Source organism: Corvus cornix, chromosome 2 (genome assembly GCF_000738735.6).
Source record: "Corvus cornix cornix isolate S_Up_H32 chromosome 2, ASM73873v5, whole genome shotgun sequence".
NCBI lineage: Eukaryota > Metazoa > Chordata > Aves > Passeriformes > Corvidae > Corvus > Corvus cornix.
In genome coordinates, this window is record NC_046333.1 from 88,909,229 (window position 1) to 88,931,635 (window position 22,407).

At 40.5% G+C, this 22,407-nt stretch overlaps 1 protein-coding gene across 1 annotated transcript; it reads left to right on the top strand.

Moving 5' to 3' along the window:
* Positions 1-597: 597 nt before the first annotated feature.
* On the top strand, positions 598-21,296 carry SLC6A19 (solute carrier family 6 member 19). The gene is made up of 12 exons (XM_010393893.2): positions 598-829; positions 9,070-9,210; positions 10,659-10,796; positions 11,730-11,911; positions 12,649-12,759; positions 13,507-13,619; positions 15,979-16,107; positions 16,838-16,994; positions 17,132-17,336; positions 17,914-18,073; positions 20,349-20,511; positions 21,058-21,296. Exons 1-12 carry the CDS (start codon positions 628-630, stop codon positions 21,262-21,264), a joined length of 1,908 nt encoding a protein of 635 aa, XP_010392195.1. The 5' UTR covers positions 598-627; the 3' UTR covers positions 21,265-21,296.
* The last annotated feature ends 1,111 nt before the right edge of the window (positions 21,297-22,407 follow it).

Genomic DNA, 22,407 nt, shown 5'->3' on the forward strand with positions numbered 1-22,407 from the left:
TGCTTATGACTTTAAAGGTCAGATTTTATAATCCCTTTCATTCTCCATCCTTTTGGTCAGAACATTTAGCAGAGTACAATCCATTACAGAGAAACATTCATTGTGAAACATACAATTTTGTTAGCATACATAATGGGAAACTGAACGTGATGGTGAGTCACAATCAGTTTATCTTCCTGATAAAAAATGATATTAAATATCTATATTTAGTCTGAGGCCAGTGGAATCCTACTATTCCTCATTTGCTAGGGCTATATTTGTATTTAAGTGAGTTTAAACAGGGGAGTGGCAAGGGGTGTTACATATCCTTATAGGTGATTAGGGTTTATAGCCAAATTATCTCCTGAATTACATTAGCTGAAATCGATGTATCCTACTGGATGAACAGACTGTTCTGTAAAAACTTGGCAGATAAAGCATTAATAAGTGTCAGAGCTGACTTGGTCAATCGAATGATTTGCTGACACTTCTTTTTACCACAAGCCTGCACTTACAAGTCCAGTGCCAAAGGTTCAGTATATATAGCTGAAGACAGCAAATAGATGGTCTCTTTTTGAGCAGGGTTCTGACAAGCTGCCTGTTTCATTATTCCTCACTGGCAACCCTTTCAGTCAGGAAATTTAAAACATGGTAAAGCTGAAGCTGCCCAATCCTGGCCTGGAGGACAGGATACCTTCCCATGCTGAACTTGAGGTCCTTGAGAAAGAAGAGGCAGACTCCAGACCAAAATGGGACAACAAGGCTCAGTATATGCTGACATGTGTAGGGTTTTGTGTGGGCTTAGGAAATGTCTGGAGGTTCCCGTATCTCTGTCAGAGCCATGGAGGAGGTATGTCTTTAATACATCTTAACTAACTTTGGGTATAAACCAGGTTTAATCTCTCTTTTGGTAAACAAATGATGGAATATGTTTAGAAGTGGTCAGTTCCTGTGAGAACAATGATGTTCTCTCTAGAAGACTGCTAACAGAGAAGGTAATTTCACAGGTCATGATCACCCACCGAAGTCACGTTAGTGATGGAAGAAAAGGAAGGGTCTGTTTTTATTTCAGGACACAGGATTGAACAAATGAGTCTTCCAGAGTCTTCCACTGATGACATAGTTTATTTCTTCCATCTAAGCCCTATGTTGCTTTACATACATACATATATGTAGTGTGTATTTAAAATATTAATAAACTACTTGGGATTATGATTCTGATCATGATCCCAAATGATTTTTTTATTATAGGTTTTTCATTGGGATTGGACTGATCCGTGTATCACCTGCAGAGTCAGTGTTTGTGTAATTTGTGCAAGGAGTAACAGCGTGAAAGAAGTTAATTTTTTTTTTATCAGTTGGTGTTACTAAGTCATTTAACATCCAAGTATATGTTGTTTACTGTATAATTTACTGGTACTCCTTAGGGTTTAGATAAGGAATGACCATGTTAAAAATCATGTTTTCTTTTGCTGTTTGTTTTGAAAGGTAATTTTGAGCTGACCCATTGCTTAAATATTATACAACAACATACATTTTTCATTTTCTTACAGACTTTTCTGTCTGATATCTGGTTATTGTCCATGTTTCACTCTGGGATATGTGTAAAATGCATTTGTTCCTTTGTAATGTTTGATCTTGAAACAAAAATTTTGGCTTAAGGAACAATATTTCAAAGTAATTTTCCTTACATGTGCATGGTGAGATGCTTAAAAATTGCTGTCCTGGTTAGAGTAGGGACAAATGAGGGCTCTGTGGGGAGTTGCTCACACAGACTCGGGGACATGTAACAAGAGGTGGCTCAGTTGCAGCAAGAGATGCTTTTACCATTAAGATTTCTCTAACATGCGCTGATGTTTAGAGTTTGCAGTGCAAACTGGAGGTCATTTGCAGCAGAGTCAGCTCTTGTAGCAAAAAAGTTACAAGACACACACACAGAGTCAGAAGCCCTTTGCTGTATTTGACAATTTTAATTTGAAAAAAGTGGATGCATATCTCCAAAATTGATGGCACTCATTGGCTTCTCAGGTTCTTCTACTTAGTTTTAGAAAGTGGACATGCTCTGTTTTCCAGGATGGATTTATAGGCACTTCCCTGCTTTTTGGTATTTTTTTCCCTTGTGTTCTAGTCATGTGAAATGCACCTGAAAAGCAAGCACCCAACAAATGCAAAGAACTTGGTATGGATCATGGTTTTATGACTGATGTCAGTGAAGACTTACAAATTGCTTGTGTGTGTGTCAGTCCTCTGGCAGCAATTATTTTTCTTTCTCATCATCCTGTAACTTGTCCTTTCTCAGGAAACACTGTCAGAAACTCTGACAACTGTTAACCCTGGCTTCTTTTTTCCCTGGCACTCTCTCAGTCAAATTTTAGGCAGAAATTGAAAGAGAGCACATAGCAAAGGAATTATAAGTTAATGCACAGATATGTGTCCTTCTAACCAGACTTGGTACCTTGTCTAATAATCCTTTTGCACAGCACCAAATTCTGGGACTCTTACCAGTGAACACAAGTAGTCAGCAATGCCTTCCTGTAACTTCTTAGGAAGGACTCCCTAATTTCATCACACATAAGGATGGAGAGCTATTGTGCAACCCCTCCTCCTCCTCCTCTGCTGCACAGTGCATTTCAGCCTCTTGTGGTAGGTCTAAATCCAACTCCTGCCACCACTGTCCTCCTCCCATTACAGTTTCTGTTCCCAAACTTCTCCCTTAAATCAGAAAAAAGAAAAAACTGCCTGCTCTTCTGCTCTTCGGTGGATGCCTTTGAATTTGAACACGTGATTATTTGTATTGTAAAAGCAGATCTTGAAGTTCTTATTTCTGAAGATATTTTGGTGTTGAGACAATTTCTGTAATCTCTAATTCCCGTTCAGCCACGTTTGCAGCATACCAAGCACCCAGTGGAGGCAGCACTGCAACTTCTTGGATTGCAGCTGTCAGATTGCTGAAGGAAACTCCCTGACACCATAAAACCAGTCCAGAACAGGATGCTTGAGGAAGTCACTGTGTATGACGTCCTACCTCTGTTGTGCTCCCTCTATCCATTTTCACCTACATGCAGTTGGAAATGTGTATTTACTAGACATTTTGGGCAAGTTTTGCCTTAGTCTTTGCCCCTCAACATGGTGGCCAAGATGATTCGTTCATCTTTGCATTTGTGTGGTCCACTCAGGGTCACAGATGTGCCTCTACAACAGGGTAGGGTAAAACTGCAACATTATGCACCTTTTTCCAGATCATCCACTAGAAAGCAAACACCACACTCATGAGCTCACTGAGGAAACTCCATTCTTCCCCGATAGTTCCAGTGCCTCTGCCCTGGGTGGTGTATGTCCTCATACTTTGTGTCTTCAAGATATGTGTTCACTGAATCCTGGGTTCAGAGCAGCAGGAATCCCTGCTCCTGCTCTCCCACTGGAAACGGGGATTATGTTCCTCCTCAGATTGTTCCCAGAGTGATTATTTTAGAGTCCTAAAGCTCACACTGGATGTGATGGTGGATTATGGTCGTGCATTAAGGGATTTTAAAAAAAGCCAGCCAGCTATTTGCTGCGCAGAAAATATCTGCGGTGGATGTGAAAAAGTCCTGTGTGACCACAGATCAGATATTAGGTATGTGCAGAAACAAGGTTGCATGGATTGTCTCCTGAAAATTGTTTCTAATTTCTAAGGATTTGCTTTGCTATCTTAACTTCTTTCTTTCTGAATATGAGTTGTATGGATGAATGTTTGGACCATTTTTGATGGGTGAGGTCTGGTAGCAGTGGTGTAGAGAGTATTCCAGCCAAGGACACCCCTGAATGGGGCTGGATGTCCACCTACTCTATGGTCCGGTGCTTGCACATTTTACATCCCTTATGAAACATAAATGGACTACAGTGAAGTGTAAAATTTACCCTTGTGTGGTACTTGGACTTCAAAGAAGGGAGATTTTTTTCTCTGCAAATTGTCTGTAGTGAAGGTAGTTAGGAACACTGAGTTTATAAGTAACATTTATTTTCAGACATTGAACTTAAATCTGGAATTATTTGAGAGCTGCTTCTTCCTACATACAACACTATGATAATATTTTAACACTGAGATACCCTAATACACTGAAAGAAATTCGTGGTTACAGAATTTACTTACTTTTGTTGTGATAGATTATGAGTTTATATTATTAAAAATTGAATACTTACCCCAGTGAAATTTGTAGGGCAAAGCACATTTTATCCTTTAATGTCTTAAAAGTTGTCAAATCCATCATTACCAAAGGCAAAATAGAGTTCAATATGCACACAATGTAAAAGGTGTGGTGTTTGCCTCAACAATTCCACCAGCTTAATGAGATAGAAATTTCCTTTCATTTGATAGCTGCCTCTGACGTTGCTCATAGCTTTTAATCTTTATTGAGCAACATGTCATTTAATCAACTGTTAAACATTTTCATTTTATCCCTGATGACCATTATAAAAAAGAGGATGCATATTTAATGTTCAAACCATTGATTTAAAAGAAGTCTCTAACTCTACAGCTCGCATATGGAAACCTTGCCACTGCATGAGGGAGAACTTTTTTATCTCTGTGCATGCCACACTGAATGAAGTGACAGTAATGACATCAGCAATTCCTCACTTAGCAGTTGATGAAATGACATGTTGCTACAGCTGAGGTCTAAGATCATGTTAGTATAGTAAAACACCTCCATCTGAAGTCTGCCTGCCTTCCCTTCATGAGGAATAATGTGCAAGCAAAAATGATTTTTTTCAATTTGACATAAGAAGCTCTTAGATTAAAGAGAGAATAACAGCTATACAGATGTTCAAACCAAATATTATTTATTTTGAAATACATTATTGGAACAGGATGAGAATCTAATATCTCAGCTGTAAGGTTTACAGACTGGAATATCAATCATTGTTTGTGTACATCTATACAGGGTCTATTTTCACATCATTGGTTCATTTGTTAGGATCATAAAATTGTGACTGCTTAAAAAGTATTTGTTTATCTTTTTGTGTCCCATGTGAACCTGGAAGTGCTCCAAAGGTGTGTGGGTGTGGCACCTGGGGACATGGTGTTGTGGTGAACACTGTGGTTCGTGTTTGGACTCCATGATCTTAGAGGTCTTTTCCAACCATAATGACTCTATGATCCTATACAGCAGCTTTTCCAAGTCAAATTACTATTTTTCCATTGTAGCTTCTTTCAGAAAGGTTGGGGGGAAATTGAGAGGAAGGGAAAATACAGCAGAGATGGATTTCTGAGCTGGCTGCTAGAATTGAACCCTAGAAACCAAAGAACCCAAGAAAGAGAAAGGAAGTGTCATATATAATTGAGAGCTGTAATTTTATTTCTCTTGAAAATACAACAATATTCCTACAGCTAAATATTGGTAGTTTCAAATACATAAAATGCTATTCAAAATGCTGAGCCCTTTGTGGCACACATCAGGATGAATGACTAATCACTGAAAAGTGATTCGTGCACCAGAAAAGATATTTTTTATTGAAGCCGGTTGCCAAAGGTAGCTGTACAGACATGGTATTCTCAGACTTCTATAAAGCATGTCATTTAGCCACACACAAAACCCCTTCTTACTAAAAAATTATCAATTTTTAAAATCAGCGTGGTTCACCTTGCTTGCAATGAAAACTAGCTACTACTGAGAAAATCCAGACTGCCAAACTGAAAAGGTTTCAGAGGAAAGCCAGAAGAAAAACTGACTTGGGACATACTTTTTATTAGTCAAAGACTGAAAGATTCATTATGATTTGTTATTTGTAGATGTTTGCTAAACCTCCAACTTCGCTGACTATTCCTCTGTTTCTTCTGTGCCAGTCTATCCCTTCAGGAAAAGAACTATATGGACATCATCTTCAAGAAGAAGAGTATCTCATTTGTTTTCTTCCTCACTCCTCACATCTCAGCTATATCCCCTTCTCAGGAGACCAATTAGTCCTTGCAAGAACAGCCTTGCAATAGTGTGGAGCAGCTCCATGATAGATCCAGGAGCCTCAGGCTGGTGCTGTCTCACTTTGGAGAACAGTGGCTATTTTGTAATGCCAGAAAAGAGTGAACTACGATGATCCACCCTAGTTTTGAGGGAAGTGAGCTCCCTAGCTGCAAATTCAAATTTAGCATTGTAGTCTTAGTTGAGATATTGTTACAAATGGTGTCAGTGCTAAAGCAGTCAATTCCTGACTCATGTCTTTCTGACTGTGTGTTTTCATGTCACAAACCTGTGAAACATATAAGGCATATTCCAATTTTTGAGGGCCTAGGGTCTCTTCCAAAACAAGGTTCTTTCTTCTGTTTCCCACCACTCCAGGGACTTCTACAAATTTACTGACTGCAGGAGCTACTACTGTCAGATACAACAGGGCAGCCCTCTCTCCATGCTTTGTTGACTGGCAGCTGAAAGGCATCTAAGCCAGAAATGGCAATGGACTCCTCATCCCCCTGTGCCTGGCATCACTGTTGACAGTGCAAAGGTTTTGCCCATGCTGGGAGAGGTTCTGGGACTCATTTAAACCGTGTCAGACTCAGTCACTGCAAGGAACTGACTCCGTTTGTCCTTTCAGTTTCTAAAGGCTTGTCCCATTTTTTCTTTATGGACTTCCCTAGCTGTGCTGGAACTGGTGTGCACCTAAGGGCCCCTATTCATCTGATTAGACATTAGCAAGTTTGGCTTCAAACAGTTTGTTCTCTCCTGATTCTCCACCCTCTTTCTGTGAATAACACTTCTCCTAACTGTTTTACTTTTGCTTTCATAGAAAACAAGATTTTTGCAGTGTATGCAGTGAGTGCCCCCTCACTGTTGCGTTCCATCCCCTTACATCCTGATGGCTTCCTTTCCTTTGGGAGGGAACCCACCCTCCCCTCCTGATGGGAGAGTCAGTGGGACAACCTCCACACGCAAAGTCTCTGGCCTTTCAGAAAGATGGAGTTACTTACCAATGCATGGAAGTGCAAGCAGCTATAAATATGCCCTGTGCTCCAACCCCGTGTCAGGCTGGTGCAGTTTCCCTCGTGTCACACTCTGACCAGGAGCTCTCATGAGGGTAAGATCAGAGAAAGACGCAATCATTGTGTTTATACCAGCAGTTTTAAATTCTGGAGTATTCTTTCTGTTTCAAGCCCAAGACACCTCATAAGAATCTGAAACCTGATCCTACAGAGTTGATATGGCTGCCTCATCTGGATCTTTTCTTGTTACCTACTCTCTGGGATGCCATATAGGCCTCTGCCATACCACACTCTCAACTCTCTCTGATAAAGCCCTTCTTCAGCACCAGTAACAGTTAAGTCCAGAAGATAGATCTGTACAGCTGCCTGATCCAAACACTCCCCATTTGCACTGAGGATAAGTCCTTGTCATCCTTTGAAACTCAGCTTGCAGTGATTTTAGATCATGGACTGGCAGTTAGTTCCGCTCAGGTGCTCCTAATGGAGACACATCATTTTTTTTTGTCAGGTCACAGTAAGATCACTTAAGGACTTAATTAGAAATTATCTCCCTGGTCAAAGATCTTGTTGAATAAGGAAATGTACAACCTTTATAGTCTTTTCAAGCTATGACCAATTGTTCCTTATCATACCTGTCAAAGAAAAATCTTTTTTGATAGCTACCATCTCTGTTGGCAGAAGTGGGGGAAGATCAGGCTCTTTCCTATGCAGCATTAGAAAGCATTCAAAGGTAGTCTGAACTTTTTGCTTTCAGCAGACAGCAGGCAGACTGATATTCTGATTTAGGCTCCATTTTTTGTCACTAATCTAAAGTGCACCATTCAGGCCCAGTTCTAGCAGTCTGGGCAGATGTTGCTTTCCCTCCAGGACAGGGAGATTCAGCAGCAGCACAGTCCCAACACCATAGCTCTCCCTATCAACAGCACAGCATGTAAAATTTGCTGCAGGACTCTCAGAGTTGAACTACCTTCAATGGCAGACATGCCAAGAGTGCTCTATATCAGCCTCAGGGGATTTCCCCCAGATGCTTACAGAGGTACCTTTATTAAGATACTGTAGAAGAAGTCTTTAAGCATAACACGTCTATGACAGAGCAGTCAGATAAAGGGGTTCCATGACCTTGCACAGACACAAAAAGAGGAAAGGAAAAAAATTTAAAAGGTGTGCTCTGTGCTCACAGCGCCCCAGCTTTCTTGATAGCTTGGAATCCCCAGGAAGTAAATTTCAGTTTCTGGAATGGTTTTCATTCTTCAGGTTTCCTCTTTCACTTGCTATCTGATTTTTGTTGCACATGATGGCAAAGTCAGTAAACAGCCAGATCTGAACCCTTCACATTCTGGTCTGCATTCTTTTTATTGCATTCCAATGACTTGCTCCTGTTAGATTAGGAAGTTAAAGACATTTTGTAATGACAGATAACCATAATTCTAATGTGTGGCAATATTCAAGCATTTGACTCTGCACTTTCAGAGTCCACTGCAATGTTCTATGTTATCTCCCATTTCCAAGGTACACCTTGTTCAGGAAAAAATTTATTAAGAATACTTGTCCTGTACTAACCAACTTTATAATAATTAAGAAGGTTTGAACCCTGTACTTCAGATGTCTTCAAATCAAACATAAAAGTTGTTGAACATAGATGCCAAGCACTTATTGTTGTCTTAGGCAGACAGCCCCAGGCTCCTGCCTAATATTTTGAGGTACTCTGCTTAATTCATTCAACGATTTCATATACTTTGCATGAGTCACAGCTATAAAACCATAATCTTTTGCAGAAAAATAAAAGGGGGTGGGGGGGGAGCGGGGAAGTAATTCCAGGAGAGTATCTACCTTTCCTCCACTCCTACCTTTCCTCCACTTGCAATACAAAGGTGGCTTTTTCAAAGTTTAACCTTGAGAGTGTATAATTTCTGTTTATGTGTGTCACTTGGGAAGAGTAAGAATTCCTACCTGAAACCACATACGTAATTGAGTGCCCTGCCTGGGCAATCAGGCAAAGCATTGCTCAGAAAACAGAGAAGGGTTTCCACAAAGATGCTTACAGGTCACTTATTATGTCAACATCCAACAAACTTAATGTTTTTGTTTTGTTGTAATACTTCACTGATCGGAATCGTTGTTTTTCTTGTCCATTTCAGGAGCCTTCATGATCCCTTTCCTGATTTTGCTAGTCCTGGAGGGCATCCCCCTGCTTCACCTTGAGTTTGCCATTGGTCAAAGGCTGAGGAAAGGCAGTGTGGGCGTATGGAGCTCTATCCACCCTACTCTGAAAGGGGTTGGTAAGTCAAAAAGTCGCCTGAGAAAGCACAAGTCTGAACTGATAATCTAAAAAACAAATCTTCTGGGTTTTATTCTGGTGTGCCATAAGAGATTTCAAGATCTATTACTTTTCCCCTCTTCCTAACTCTCTATTGATAGGTCAAACTATTCATGATAAAGCACAATGACAATTTGTGTTCACATTCTCAAATACCATGGGCCCTGTTAAAACCTTTCTCTAATTTGAGACCAATTTCAGGCCTCAGAGATATTTTCTATGTTAGCCATACTGGCTGTTTTTACCATTAGGATGAAGCTTTAGGTGTGCCAAAAATTGTTCTGTAACTGTTCTGTGGATAAATATTAGTTGAATCTTTATCTGATAGACCTCAGCTCCACCTAATTTTAGTTTTTTGCATCTGAGACTTACCATTCCAAAAGCCACAGGACCAATATCTTGCAGAAAATAACTTACTCACCTCTGTACCAGACTCCCGAGTGTTCAAGCACTCCATTTGAAAATGTAGCAAAACCAGCATTATGCACACAACATACAAACCTCCACAGCTGCCTCATTACACAGGAAACACAGGAGGTGCCTCTGAACACCAGGAAACCTTGTGAGGGTGAGCAAGCAAGGCACAGGCTGCCCAGGGAGGTTGTGGAGTCTCCAGCCTGAGAGATATTCAAAGTCTGCCTGGACATAGTCCTGGGCAACCAGCTTTGGGTGGCCCTGCTCGATCAGGAGGTGGGACCAGATGACCTCCAGAGATCCCTTCCAACCTCAACCACACACTTGAAAGGGAAGAAACAGGGCTGTTTTGGCATCCACTGCATTTGTAAATCAGTTACAAAAGATAATTGTTCATTGCAGCTGGAATTTTTCAAGATTCTTTAGGACCTGAGAGCCCTCAGGAGCTAATGATTAGCATTTACTGTCTGCCAGAGAAGTCTTCAGATGTTGATTACTTGGGAAGGAGCAGAGGAGGACAGATACCAGTGTGAATTCTGTACCTGGTCACAGACCGTGCCTCCTGGCAGCCATCCATCCTGTACAACACCACCTCTGCTGACCTCTGGAGGGACTTTGAGGAAGAAGGAGATATCTGGGTCTCATTTAATCAAAATTCCACATCAGTTGAGCTTTTCATGTGTCCAGCATCCCAAACTCCCTAGATATTATCTGGCAAGGCTGTGAACTGATTGTGTGGTGTCTGTAGGGAATTAGTCCTCTCATAAAGATGGCTCCTAAGGGGGCATCAGCTTCGGTCTCAGAGAGGTTTCAGGATGTAACTCTACCTAGGACTCACCTGTCCAACCTTTAGGCAACAAATTCAAGGTGATCAACCTACATCCAAAATGTAGCAGGGGAGGAAGGAAAGGTTGAGTTTGATACTGTGTACTTTGATATATCTTGAAGACAAGAGTGTTGAAATGTACACTGTGTTCTGATTTTTTTTTTTTTCAGGCATCGCATCAATGTTTGTATCTTTCCTGGTGGGCTTATATTATAATACTATTATTGCCTGTGTGATGTGGTATTTCTTCAACTCCTTCCAAGAGCCCCTGCCTTGGAATAACTGTCCTCTCAATGACAACAGAACAGGTATATTTTATAAAATTCTGTATTTTGTTGCACAGCACAGATTTCTGTTTCTAACAGCTACACTGAATGAGCCTTTCTGTGAAATAACAGTAAGGCATGGTAGTCCTGTCAGGCACGTTGCACTGTTTGACACTTATGTTTTGTACAAATTCACATTAAATAAAATCTGGCCAGCACTTAATCTTTGAGGCAAATTTTGGCTTTTTATATAAAGCTTCATGGTAGATTTTGACAGATGTGTTCATATACAGAATATTCACTAAGTGCAGATCTAGTATAAACACTAACATTTTCCAGAATTAGGCAATGTGTTTCATCCATCTCTTCACCAACAGCCCTCTGTTAGCACATTGAAAAGGGAAAAAAATGCACAATCCATTTAAAACACCTGTATCTCTCAATATGACAAGTCTTCAGCCCCTTGGAGACTGCTTGGTGACAGCAGCTTTGCTTTCCATAGCCAGCCCTGTGTGACACTGTATGAAGCAGGTTTTTCTGCTGGGTCTGTGAACAGCTGTTCAGAGTGCTCTGCTCCTCTCCTCCCAAATAAAGTATGGAAAGCCTAATTTGAGGGCAGGCCAGGGCAGAATAGTGCACACGCCAGGGCAGTGCAGGAAGCCGAGGATTCAACTTGAGCTGACAAGACATTGAACAATGCCCCACAAAACAGAAGACAAAATATTGCTGAAGGAGGTGTGGGGGAGGAAGGAGGTGTGGGACAGGAAGGGCCACTGTATTAAAATACCTGTTAAACAGCTGTCTTTTACATGTCTCATTTTGCCATGAAACTAGCCTCCAAAAATCTGAAAATTTGCCAACAACGAATCCATTGGCATTAAGTGGTATAATTTAGAACACTGGTGTTTATTATTTAGCTTTCTCTTTTTCAAGTAAAAGAAGACAAACAGAATGACAACCATTTTGTGGTTACAGATTATGTAGAAGAGTGTGCCAAGAGCTCTCCTGTAGATTACTTCTGGTACAGAGAAACGCTGAACATCTCCACTTCCATTGAGGATTCCGGCAGTATCCAGTGGTGGCTTTTGCTATGTTTAACAAGTGCGTGGGCTGTGCTGTACGTGTGCACAATCAGAGGCATTGAAACAACAGGAAAGGTACTCTATCCTGGGGGGATTTTTAATGAGATAATTTTAATAATGCTGTTGTGATTCCTTGTTTATACAGAATTAGTAATGCTGTAGAAACTGTCTGGGTTTTGAGTAAAAGCATGTCTAAAATCTTGTGTTATCGCCAGGACTGCTTTTTGAAGAATGAACGTGAATGAAATGGAATCTGACTTGATTTGATTTGTGTGGAGATTTTTGTGAGCAATTTTTTGAGTCTTCCTTGTCCTTACAGGTCCTAGTAAGACATTCTTTAGGTATTATCACTTTAACACTAATATTATCTTTAATGCAGGATCGAGGGACTCTCTTTTTATTATGGCCATTCTCTTCAAAACATGCCTATACAGATTTATTTGGGTTTGTGCAAATCCTAAATATTGTCTCTACAAAAGAGTGACCAGCAAAGCCCTAAGAGTCCATCCTTGCATCAGGCTGGTCTGAGAGTGTAGGTTATTTTTGATGCTGCTTTTGAATGGTCTGAGTTGAATTTCAACAATGACAATTTCTCTTAAATAGGCTACTATTGCTAATAAGTATGTCTGTTATCAAAAATGTACTCCACATACTATTTCATTGAATATTTATTAGTGTGCTAATTGTGACTCGCTTGAAACTTGCCATTATTGTTAGTCACCATACCTTGATTATTTCCCTCTTTTCTTCTCTTTTTTTAACTCAAGTGTTTTGTTTTATTTGAATGGTTTATTTACATTTTTTTGGTGCAGGCTGTGTATGTGACATCAACTCTCCCATACGTGGTGCTTACCATTTTCCTGATCCGCGGCTTGACGCTGAAAGGATCAACCAATGGAATTGTGTATCTCTTCACCCCTAATGTAAGTCACTGCTTGGGTCATTGCTCAGTGAAACATGATGTGGTTCTCTCTGTAATTAACAACTGATTGCAAATTAGTCCTCTCCACTGCTGCTTTTCTATCCCTCAGACACCTTAAAAATCTTGGTTCTGTGAGGTGAATCCTTTGCATTGGATATAACAAGTGTACATACACACAAATATTTTCTCTTTCTCTCTCCATCCTCCATCAAAATTTTTTATAATGAATTGAATGATCATCACAGAGCAGTGGGGTTGCCATTTATTTGGCTTGATTTATTTTCCTGTATTCTACTTAAGAACCAGCCTAAATTTATAGCATGAATCATGTATTTGGGAACCCATCTAATTGCCATATGAACAAAAGACCTAAGAGAATGGTTTAATTATACAACAGATTTCAAACAAAATTAAAAGTGGGATCATTTTCCATGAGCAGATCTCTGAATGATCATTATTAAAGCTAAGCAATAAATATCTTTTCTGAGAACAGGCATGGCAGCTGTCAGCTATGGAAAGCATTTTTTAGATCAATTTTCAAAATACTTATATAAAAATTTCAGATGGGTTTTCTTTTAGAATAAAAAAGTAAGTTTGACAACAAGTATTGACCTATTTGTTGAAATTCTTCAAGAACAGTGAGTTTGGCATGGTTAATGTTCTTGTTTTCATTGTTGTTTTAAATGTCTCCTACTTAGTTTAAATAGCAATGTTGGATGTGCTTAAAGCTGTGTTTCTGATGCCTCAGGTTACCGAGCTGGCAAACCCAGGGACGTGGCTGGATGCAGGAGCTCAGGTGTTTTACTCCTTCTCCCTGGCCTTTGGGGGCCTCATTTCATTCTCCAGTTACAACTCTGTTCAGTAAGTAGCAAGACAAAACCCAAATTTCATATGAGTATTTCATTCTTTCAAATGAAGCATCTCTATTTTGCCCTATTATTGTGCTACTTGGGACTGGGACAGCCTCCCCTTAGACATGTAGGATGCATCTCCTCTGATTGATCCTAGCTCTCCAAACCAAGATTTCAGGTCCCTGTTCTGGCTGACTTCCTAGAGAAAGATGTGGTGATGCAGGATAGGAAGAAGGGGGCTGGCTGCCCACCAGCAGCTGATGAGCAGGAGTTTCCTCTGTGGGAGTGCTCAGTGCATGGTGAGGCCCTTGGTCTCAGTGCTGTCAGAGCAGGGTGGTAGAGCACACATTTCAAATCAATTCACAGAACACAGTTTAAAACTTAGCTTTGAGATGAGGAGATACATCTAATTTTGAAATTTAAATTCAATTTCTTTGTATGTGTGCTGTGAGGCCAGGGGGTGAGGAATCCCATCACGCAGAGACTGACCCAGCCTGCAAACTACCATGCAGCACTATATTCTACACTCCCCCTCATAAAATATTGGAGCAACCACCAATGCCTCCTGGTGCCTGCCATCCCTTCAGCACTCTTGCAGGAAAACCGTGTGGCATTCTCTAAACCTAATATTTTTGACAAACATCTCTGAATTAAGTTTGGATATGTGGTTTGGTCATGCATTCAGAAATCTGTGTTTCAGTTTTGGTTTGGGTTCAATTACACCACACCAGCATTTCAGTCACTGAGGAAGTTCCTTGCTACCCCTCTTGATTTCAGGTGTTTTTTGAAAAGATCCTGTGGAATTTTTGGTGCCCGCAAGTCTCAGTGTGAGGTGTCAAGCCCCACCTAAGGGCCAAGTCAATGTCCCACAGTCATGGGGTCAGAACTGAGAGTATTCACCTTTCCAAAAGACACAAAGAAAAGGACCAGTGCCCTCTGGGTTTTCCAACACACAGGGCAGTGATATCGGGCCATATTCATTCAATGCTCAGTGATTCATGACTTAAGGAGGAAACTGAAAAAAGTCAAGGAAACTTCCAAGGAAATATAAGTAAAAAAATCCCCATGCAAAGTCCACAGTGTTACACTGTGGTGTTGGGCCACCTGCAATCCAGAACCAGCTGGATCAGGTATCAGTGACTCTGCCCTAGATGGTTTGGGAGTATAAAAACATCTGGTGTTGGGCCACCTGCAATCCAGAACCAGCTGGATCAGGTATCAGTGACTCTGCCCTAGATGGTTTGGGAGTATAAAAACATCATAAAATACAACAAGGTTTCAGTGCCATCAAGAATTCATTAACTCATAATGAGAAGGAGCTTGAGCACATTACTTTCTCTAAAAGGAAAAAATGCTTTTCAAGCCTGTCATGGAGAATCTCGTGTTACATTGCAAAAACTGACACAAGACTACAGCCAGGAATTCCCATTCAATGCCCTATGTCCAGCAGAAGCCTATTTGCAATGCTTTAAATGGGGAAAGAACACAGTGTGACAGGTCTTGGTTGGACAGGCTTGCCTCTCCTCTTGAACATGTTCAGAAAATCAAATATGACAACATCAAGTTTACCTCAATACCCCTCTCTTGCCCAGGAGAAATAAGGTATCTACCATTTTACAGCCTTCTCTTAAAACCATTAACTAAATGAATATTGATATTTTATCTTGTCCCTCAGATGAAAGTCTGTTTCTGGCTCGGCAAATTCTTTGTGTTAGCACAGGCACACTGAAGTGCCTGCAGCAGAGAAGTTTCTACAAGGAATTTTTCTATCCCATCTTATCAGCATAACATTCCATTGTTCTTCCAAAACTTGAGAACATTTTGAACCATCTTTTGTTCAACAGTCAAACAAAACTCTTCCCAAGTGCTCTTGGCTACTGCAATTTCACCATACCTAAGAGATATGAAAAGTGAAATTCTGCTCACTTTTCCTGTCTGAGTATCTGAATTCAAGCCCAAATCTTTCAACTTGCAGCACAATACACCAGCAGTGAAGGCACAGCCCATGGCAGTGTGTGTCTGCACACATCCATGACAAGCTTGAAAAGGAGGGGACATAACTCTTTTGCCCCTCATACTTTACTTCCCATGAACCAAACATGAAAACAGCTCAGGCAGTTATTCCTTATGAACAGGATTATTTGAAGTGGAAAAAACCACCAAAAGAAACCAAAACCATAGCTATTAAATTGCTTAAGGCACCAAGTTTTAATTTACTGAATCTAACAGCACTACTTGCGTGCCCTTAGAGGGTACACTGATGTACCTGTGCATTTGTAGACTACTTTTTTCTTAGTCTTGGTAGCCAGTTTCACTGTTTATTTTGGGAATGTGATTGACATCCATTGTTTCTTCTCTTTGAATTGCAGCAACAACTGTGAGAAAGATGCTGTGATCGTTTCAGTGATCAATGGTTTCACATCCATCTATGCCGCAACCGTCATATATTCCATCATTGGATTCAGAGCCACAGCAAGATATGATGACTGTTTTGACAAGTGAGTTACTGTGAAAAGAACCCCCACAGAATATGCAGGTGTTTGTTTAGCTGAGGCAGCTCTGTTAGCCTGCTGATGATGGATTTATCATTTCTGATTAATTGCAGCTCTTGACCCACATGGCATCAGAACTACTCATTATTTATAAAAATATGGAATCTTGTGGAACAAATCCCATAGAAAGTGATAATTGTTTAAGTCACCTTATTTCCTACATAGATGTTACATAAGCAACCACATTTCACATTATTGTCCATGCTGACATGTGGCATGAATGTAATATTCCCTGGTTCCTGTGTTAGCTCTGTGTTTAGATTTCCTTCTGGAGAGCTTAAATGCTTAGGTCTCATCAGAGATGCCTCATTTTACCAGGGCAGCCAGACTCTGTGGTTTCCAGTCTAGTTCCTCCACATTCAACTGTGAAACTACATGATTCAGAAGCTGCCCAGTCTGGGGACTGGTGTTTAGTCTGCAATGCTAAGACAGGCACCTAACTCCTGCACAGGTTTCTAGACTGTCCATCCATTTAGTGTCATCTGTGCCATGAAAGACAGTGCTATACTCATCTTGGAAGAAGAAAGAAAGAATTGCACCTGTACATCTGCTGGACTTTCCAGTGTCAAATCTGATCTTGATATTGTACTCTTAATAATTTGTTCAATGAGGTAAATGAATCCTGATGATGCTTACAAATAAATAATCTCAAATTACTTCCACTTCACTTTTTCAGAAATATTCTTACTCTGATGAATGCATTTGATTTGCCAGAAGGTAACGTAACCCAAGATAACTTTGAACAAATGCAGCAGCTGTGCAACATGACTGATCCAGAAACTTTTGCAAGCCTCAAGTTTGAAACCTGTGATCTGGTAACTTTCCTGAATGATGTAAGTTTAACACTCTAACGCATATTGATACCTTAAATATGGTAGGAATGCATAGCCACTATTTAGTTGCCAAGTCTAATGACTACCAATGTAAATTTAAGTGCCATGTGATGTTAATGATCCTAAATCTTCCCCAGGGAGCTGAAGGAACTGGCCTAGCCTTTATTGTCTTCACTGAGGCTATTACCAAAATGCCTGTTTCACCTTTGTGGTCCATTCTCTTCTTCATCATGCTCTTCTGCTTGGGTTTGTCATCTATGTTTGGAAATATGGAAGGTGTGCTTGTACCTTTACAAGATCTCAAGATTATACCCTCCAGAGTTCCTAAGGAACTTATTACTGGTAAGTGCTTTTTTAGAGAGAAGTGACCTCCCCACTCTCCCCAGAGAACAGCTTGTGTGCTGAAAAAGAGGGACACTCCACTTCTACCTTCTGATCTGGAGTGGTCTTAAGACCCCCCAGTAACCTACTGAAGATTTTCCCATGTTCCCCAACAGGGCAGCTCCTGTAAGGTTCCATCTGAGCCTGCAGGCAGCTGTTCACCCTTAGGCTTGCCCATCAGCCTGCTCACAATGACCACTATGTCCTCCACTGGGAAGCTGGAGGACCTGAGTCCTTCACCCAGGCAGGATTTCTCTCAGAGCAACGTTTTCCCATCAGCTACGAGGAAGAGGACCTCTTTTCTTTCCTCAGCTTTCTCCCTTTTTTTTTGTGACATCTCCCACCTGTGCAATGTTAGGAGAGTTTTACCCAAATAGAAGCCAGCCTTCCCAGAGTGCCATTAAAAAATAAAGGGGTGGCCTTCAGGCTGCAAGAGTTACTTTTAAACCTTTATAGCTACTGGGGAAATACTTTTCTTCCTCTTTTTGCTTTTGCTTTCTTTGCCTAAGTGTGCTGTTGTTTTGGTTTTTTCCCCCAGGTCTCGTTTGTTTGGTGTGTTATTTTATAGCCTTCATTTTTGTGCTGAATTCTGGTAACTACTGGCTGACTCTATTTGATAGTTTTGCTGGCTCTATTCCCCTGCTGATAATTGCATTTTGTGAGATGTTTGCAGTCGTCTACATTTATGGAATAGACAGGTATGAACTACAGCTTAACCATTACTGGATATCAATGCATAAATGATTATAGCTGTATAACTACAGTGTTGCTGGATCTCTGTGCACAGAATTTCTCTTACAGAATCAATGAAATGATGCAGCTGTAGTTTAGGGTTGCTTATACGTTTCAGGTTTCTTAAAGAGTTCTCAGCAAAAAGAAATAATGCTTGTTAAGAATTTAAATATGAATTCTTTCCATTTTATTAAGCCATTATAATAAGTAATGCTCTTTAAAAACCAGTTCAAATAAACACATCCCTAAGATTGCAAGAGAATATTAGGCGTTAACAAGAGCCCTGGAGTGCAATGATATGAGTGCAAATAATTTATTTTCAAAGTAGGCATCAGAATGCAGAAATTTGCAACAGCTACAAAAGAGCCAGTATAGTTCATTTGCCTTTTAAATATGGTGACATTTATAATAACCCTTCTTCAGGATAATTGCATTAGACATTTAATTAGCAGAAGCAAAGTACAAGCACATTGGCACTAAGCTGAAGGTTTAAAGCAGAGGTATATCCCAGGAGTATTTGCAGGGAGTGCTAAATGATACTGTCCAACACGGGGATCGCCAGGCAGGCTGCAGATATTGGTTTACAGCAGGTTGCAAATCCAAGGCTACTGAGATATGTTCTTATCTCATAAATCCAGGACTTCATCAGTTGTAGCAGTGAGTAACTATCCTCTCAGCTTTCTAGAAATGTAATAAATCAAGTTTCAACATCTTCATGTTTATAATTAATACATAAGAAATGTGAAATAAAGTACAGGAAATTCAATCACCCACAAGTTTTACTTGAACTTGTGCCAGATCCAGCTGCTGCTCCTGGCAGTGGGGTGAATGCCCTTGTGACCCATTTTCCCATACTTTTATACTACCTGAGGAAGCATGAATCAGGTTAGGTAAATTAGATGGTGTACCCTTGAGGAAGAGGGCTTATCTTAATTTGTTCAGAACAGAAAAGTCTATCTTGATCACTTTTCCTTCCCTTTAAGATCTCAGAACTCTTTACAAAGTAAATTAAAATTATTCCCAGGACACAAACATGGGTTGAGTCTATAAAGTGGGGGCAATATGTTTGTGTGTGTGTGTGTGTGTGTGTGTGTGTGTGTGTGTGTTTGATTCAGAAAAGAGCCTCTACCAAACTTTCATGTTCCTGGCCAGTACACATCACGGTAGTCCTCTTTGAGAACAGAGCTATCAGGGCTGCCCAAAGGTGGTCCTATCTGCTCCAGATGAATTTCTGTGACCTTTTCCTGAGAAAAGATCATTGGTGGAAGGGTGGCTCTGTTGCTTGAAGGAGAACGTATGTGTTATCCACACATGAACTATGCCTGAACGTGTGCTGCAGTCAGGACATGGGGCTCCGTATCATTTTAAGACACCTAGATCTCAGATGTTAGGGATGAAAAGATGAAATCAATTTACATAGTAATTGAGATTCAAGTGGATTCAGTGTGTTGTTCATAGCTGAAGGACCGACTGAATAGCCCCCTCCTAAAAGTTTATCCCCATAGGATATGCAGGAAAGCCAGACAAAAGGACTAAAACAGAAACCCCAAACTTCCAAACTAACTATTTTTAAAGAAGTGTGTGTGGAAGGTTGCATTATATGGAGAGGCCATGAATTGGTTCAGGACTGATGCAGACAGTACCACTCTCAATGCAGGGCTTGTTTCTTCTTGTGGAAATATTTTTGCCCCATGGTCCATGAATAATCCAAATAACACCATTGTAGGTGTTCTTAATAATGTGTAAAGTTCAATATTGTTTCATTATTCAGCCTGAGAAAACTGGTAGATATCCAAAATAGGCAAACATTATATTATAATCTAACTATTAAATTACTGCTATTTGCCTTTGTTCTTTTTTAATATTGTGTCACTCCCTTTAATTTATGCAGCACTGAGATCCTTAACAAAAATTTGTGAAGCAATACTGAAACATGTTTTGGGGAAAATCCCCAAAAAATCTGCACTGATTCTTTCCTGTTGAAACTATTTCACATATGCCTCACAGACTTCTTCAAGACAGTACATTTCCACAAATAATTTTCCTGACTTGCAATGATATGTGCCTTCATTTGAACTCCTGAGGTCTAACTCCTGATGTTGTCAATTCTGGTCTCACACTGGCATTAGCTAATTCCTGGGAACCACAGCTAAGGGTAGTTTGGACTTCTCTGGTTATGAGCAGGCATTCTTTGATCCTGGCCAGCTTTTAAGGTCCTGAACTTCCTATTTTTGTTTCTAGGTTTAACAAGGATATTGAGTTCATGATTGGACACAAGCCCAACATTTTCTGGCAGGTTACCTGGAGACTTATCAGTCCCCTCATTATGTTAGTTATCTTTTTCTTTTATTTTGTGGTGACAGTCAACAAAGAACTGCTCTACAGTGTTTGGGACCCTAGCTATGTAAGTATATAAACCAAAATACTTATTTATAATTATTTTAAGTATTCTTGTTTAACATAAGAGTCATTGTCAGTTATATTCATCTTCCATCAGTTTTCTGGCAAACTTGCTACAAGACATGGAAATGGGACTGCTTACTTTTCTCCTCCTTTGCAACCTCTCTTCCCCCTTAATAATGTTTCAGACCTCCCTCACCCTTTGATTTCAGCCTTCCCACAAAAAGGCTGATTGGCCATAAAGCCCTGGTGGCCTGTCAGGCCCCCCCATTCCCACATTCCTTTGTGCCAAGGAAGTGTTCCAGTCCCCCAGTCTCCCTTCCTGGCTTTTACTTCTTACGTGCCATTTTCTTTACATCATTTTAAAGAAAAAATAAATCCAAAACAGCTGAGGCTGGAAACCCTCAAGCTGTGGAATTGGCAAACTGTTGTGCCAATGGCCAGCCACTGTTCTGATGACATTTTTGATCTGTTGAATTATTGAATGTGTGCATATTCCCAGGTATTTGCTCCTCATGACTTTCTACAACTTGGTTGTTTGCTCTTTCAGGAGGAGTTCCCCAAAACAGAGAAGGTTCAATATCCCCCGTGGGTGTATGCTATCATTGTAATCCTCGCCGGAGTGCCCAGTTTGGCCATCCCTACCTTTGCCATCTACAAAGCCATCAGGAACTACTGCCAGAAAAAGAATGATCGTACTGGCCTTATTGCTACATCTGAGACTTCCATTAATGGAAACTTAAAGCATTTATCATAAAACAGTTTTTCTTTTCAAATGTGGAAGGATGCTCTGTCAGTGAGAAAAGTAAAAAAAATATTTTTTTTTAAGAATCCGGAGTTAGTTTTATTTTCATGAAAGGATAACCGTGTGTTGTTTCCAGGTAAACATTTGCTTAACAATGCAATGCACTGTGAAGAGTTGATGGCCTAGCTCCTAGAAGCAAAACACTGACTTTTGCAAGTGATGGGGGCACCAGGTCAAATCATTCATGCTCTTTCTGGTTCTGAAGCCAGCCTGTTTGAAACTGGCTTCCATCCCCTCCTCTTGGGGATGCACTGTGCGTGAAATGCCATAAGTGACTCTTCCATGTGTAATCATTCTAGTTGGGTGGCCAATATGAAGGGTAACTTAATGCTGTCTTCTCTTGCACATTAAATTGTTTTTATTTTACATGCCACTGTGTTGCACAAAGCCACTAATATTATTTGTCTCATAAAGAAGTTTAAAATATTTAATAAAAACATTTCTAAGTACAAGAATGGCAGCTTGATTAATTTAGAATTCTATATATTTTATGAATTGGCTATAACTCCCAAGTTACAAGCAGATAGTGCTACTTTTGCTGATGACAGCAGAGGTAATCTTGCAGTGGGGCAGCAGCAGTTCAGGAAACAGCAAAATCTGCCTTCTGTGGCACCCATGAGCAAGGGGTGCACAACTTGTCTGGGGTGCCCATGCTGATGGGAGATCCGAGGCACACAAGGGTGCAAATCTTGCTTTCCTCTGTTGCCATCAGGGTAGGTGGCTCTGGTTCGTGTACACACACTCACACACATTTACCTTAAAACTATTTCAAGGCTCTAACTTCCATGTGACCCAGTGGAGCTCAGTGAGGAGCCCCATTCCTCATGTGGCCACCAGAGAGGGAAAGGGGCACTGTTAGAGCACCCAGGCTGAGTGCCTGGAGCACACATTGTCCATGTCCCCTCTGGATGGGTGATCCTCTTCATCCAGCTGTCTGTGTACATGGACAACACACTTGGACCACCTTGCAGCAATTCCTACACCCACCTTTTGGAACAAGAATGGATCCAATTTACACCCTCATACTGATTGTAATTGAAACACTCTCTTAAAAGAAATAGGTATACTTAGGGTATATTTACTCCAGAATGTATC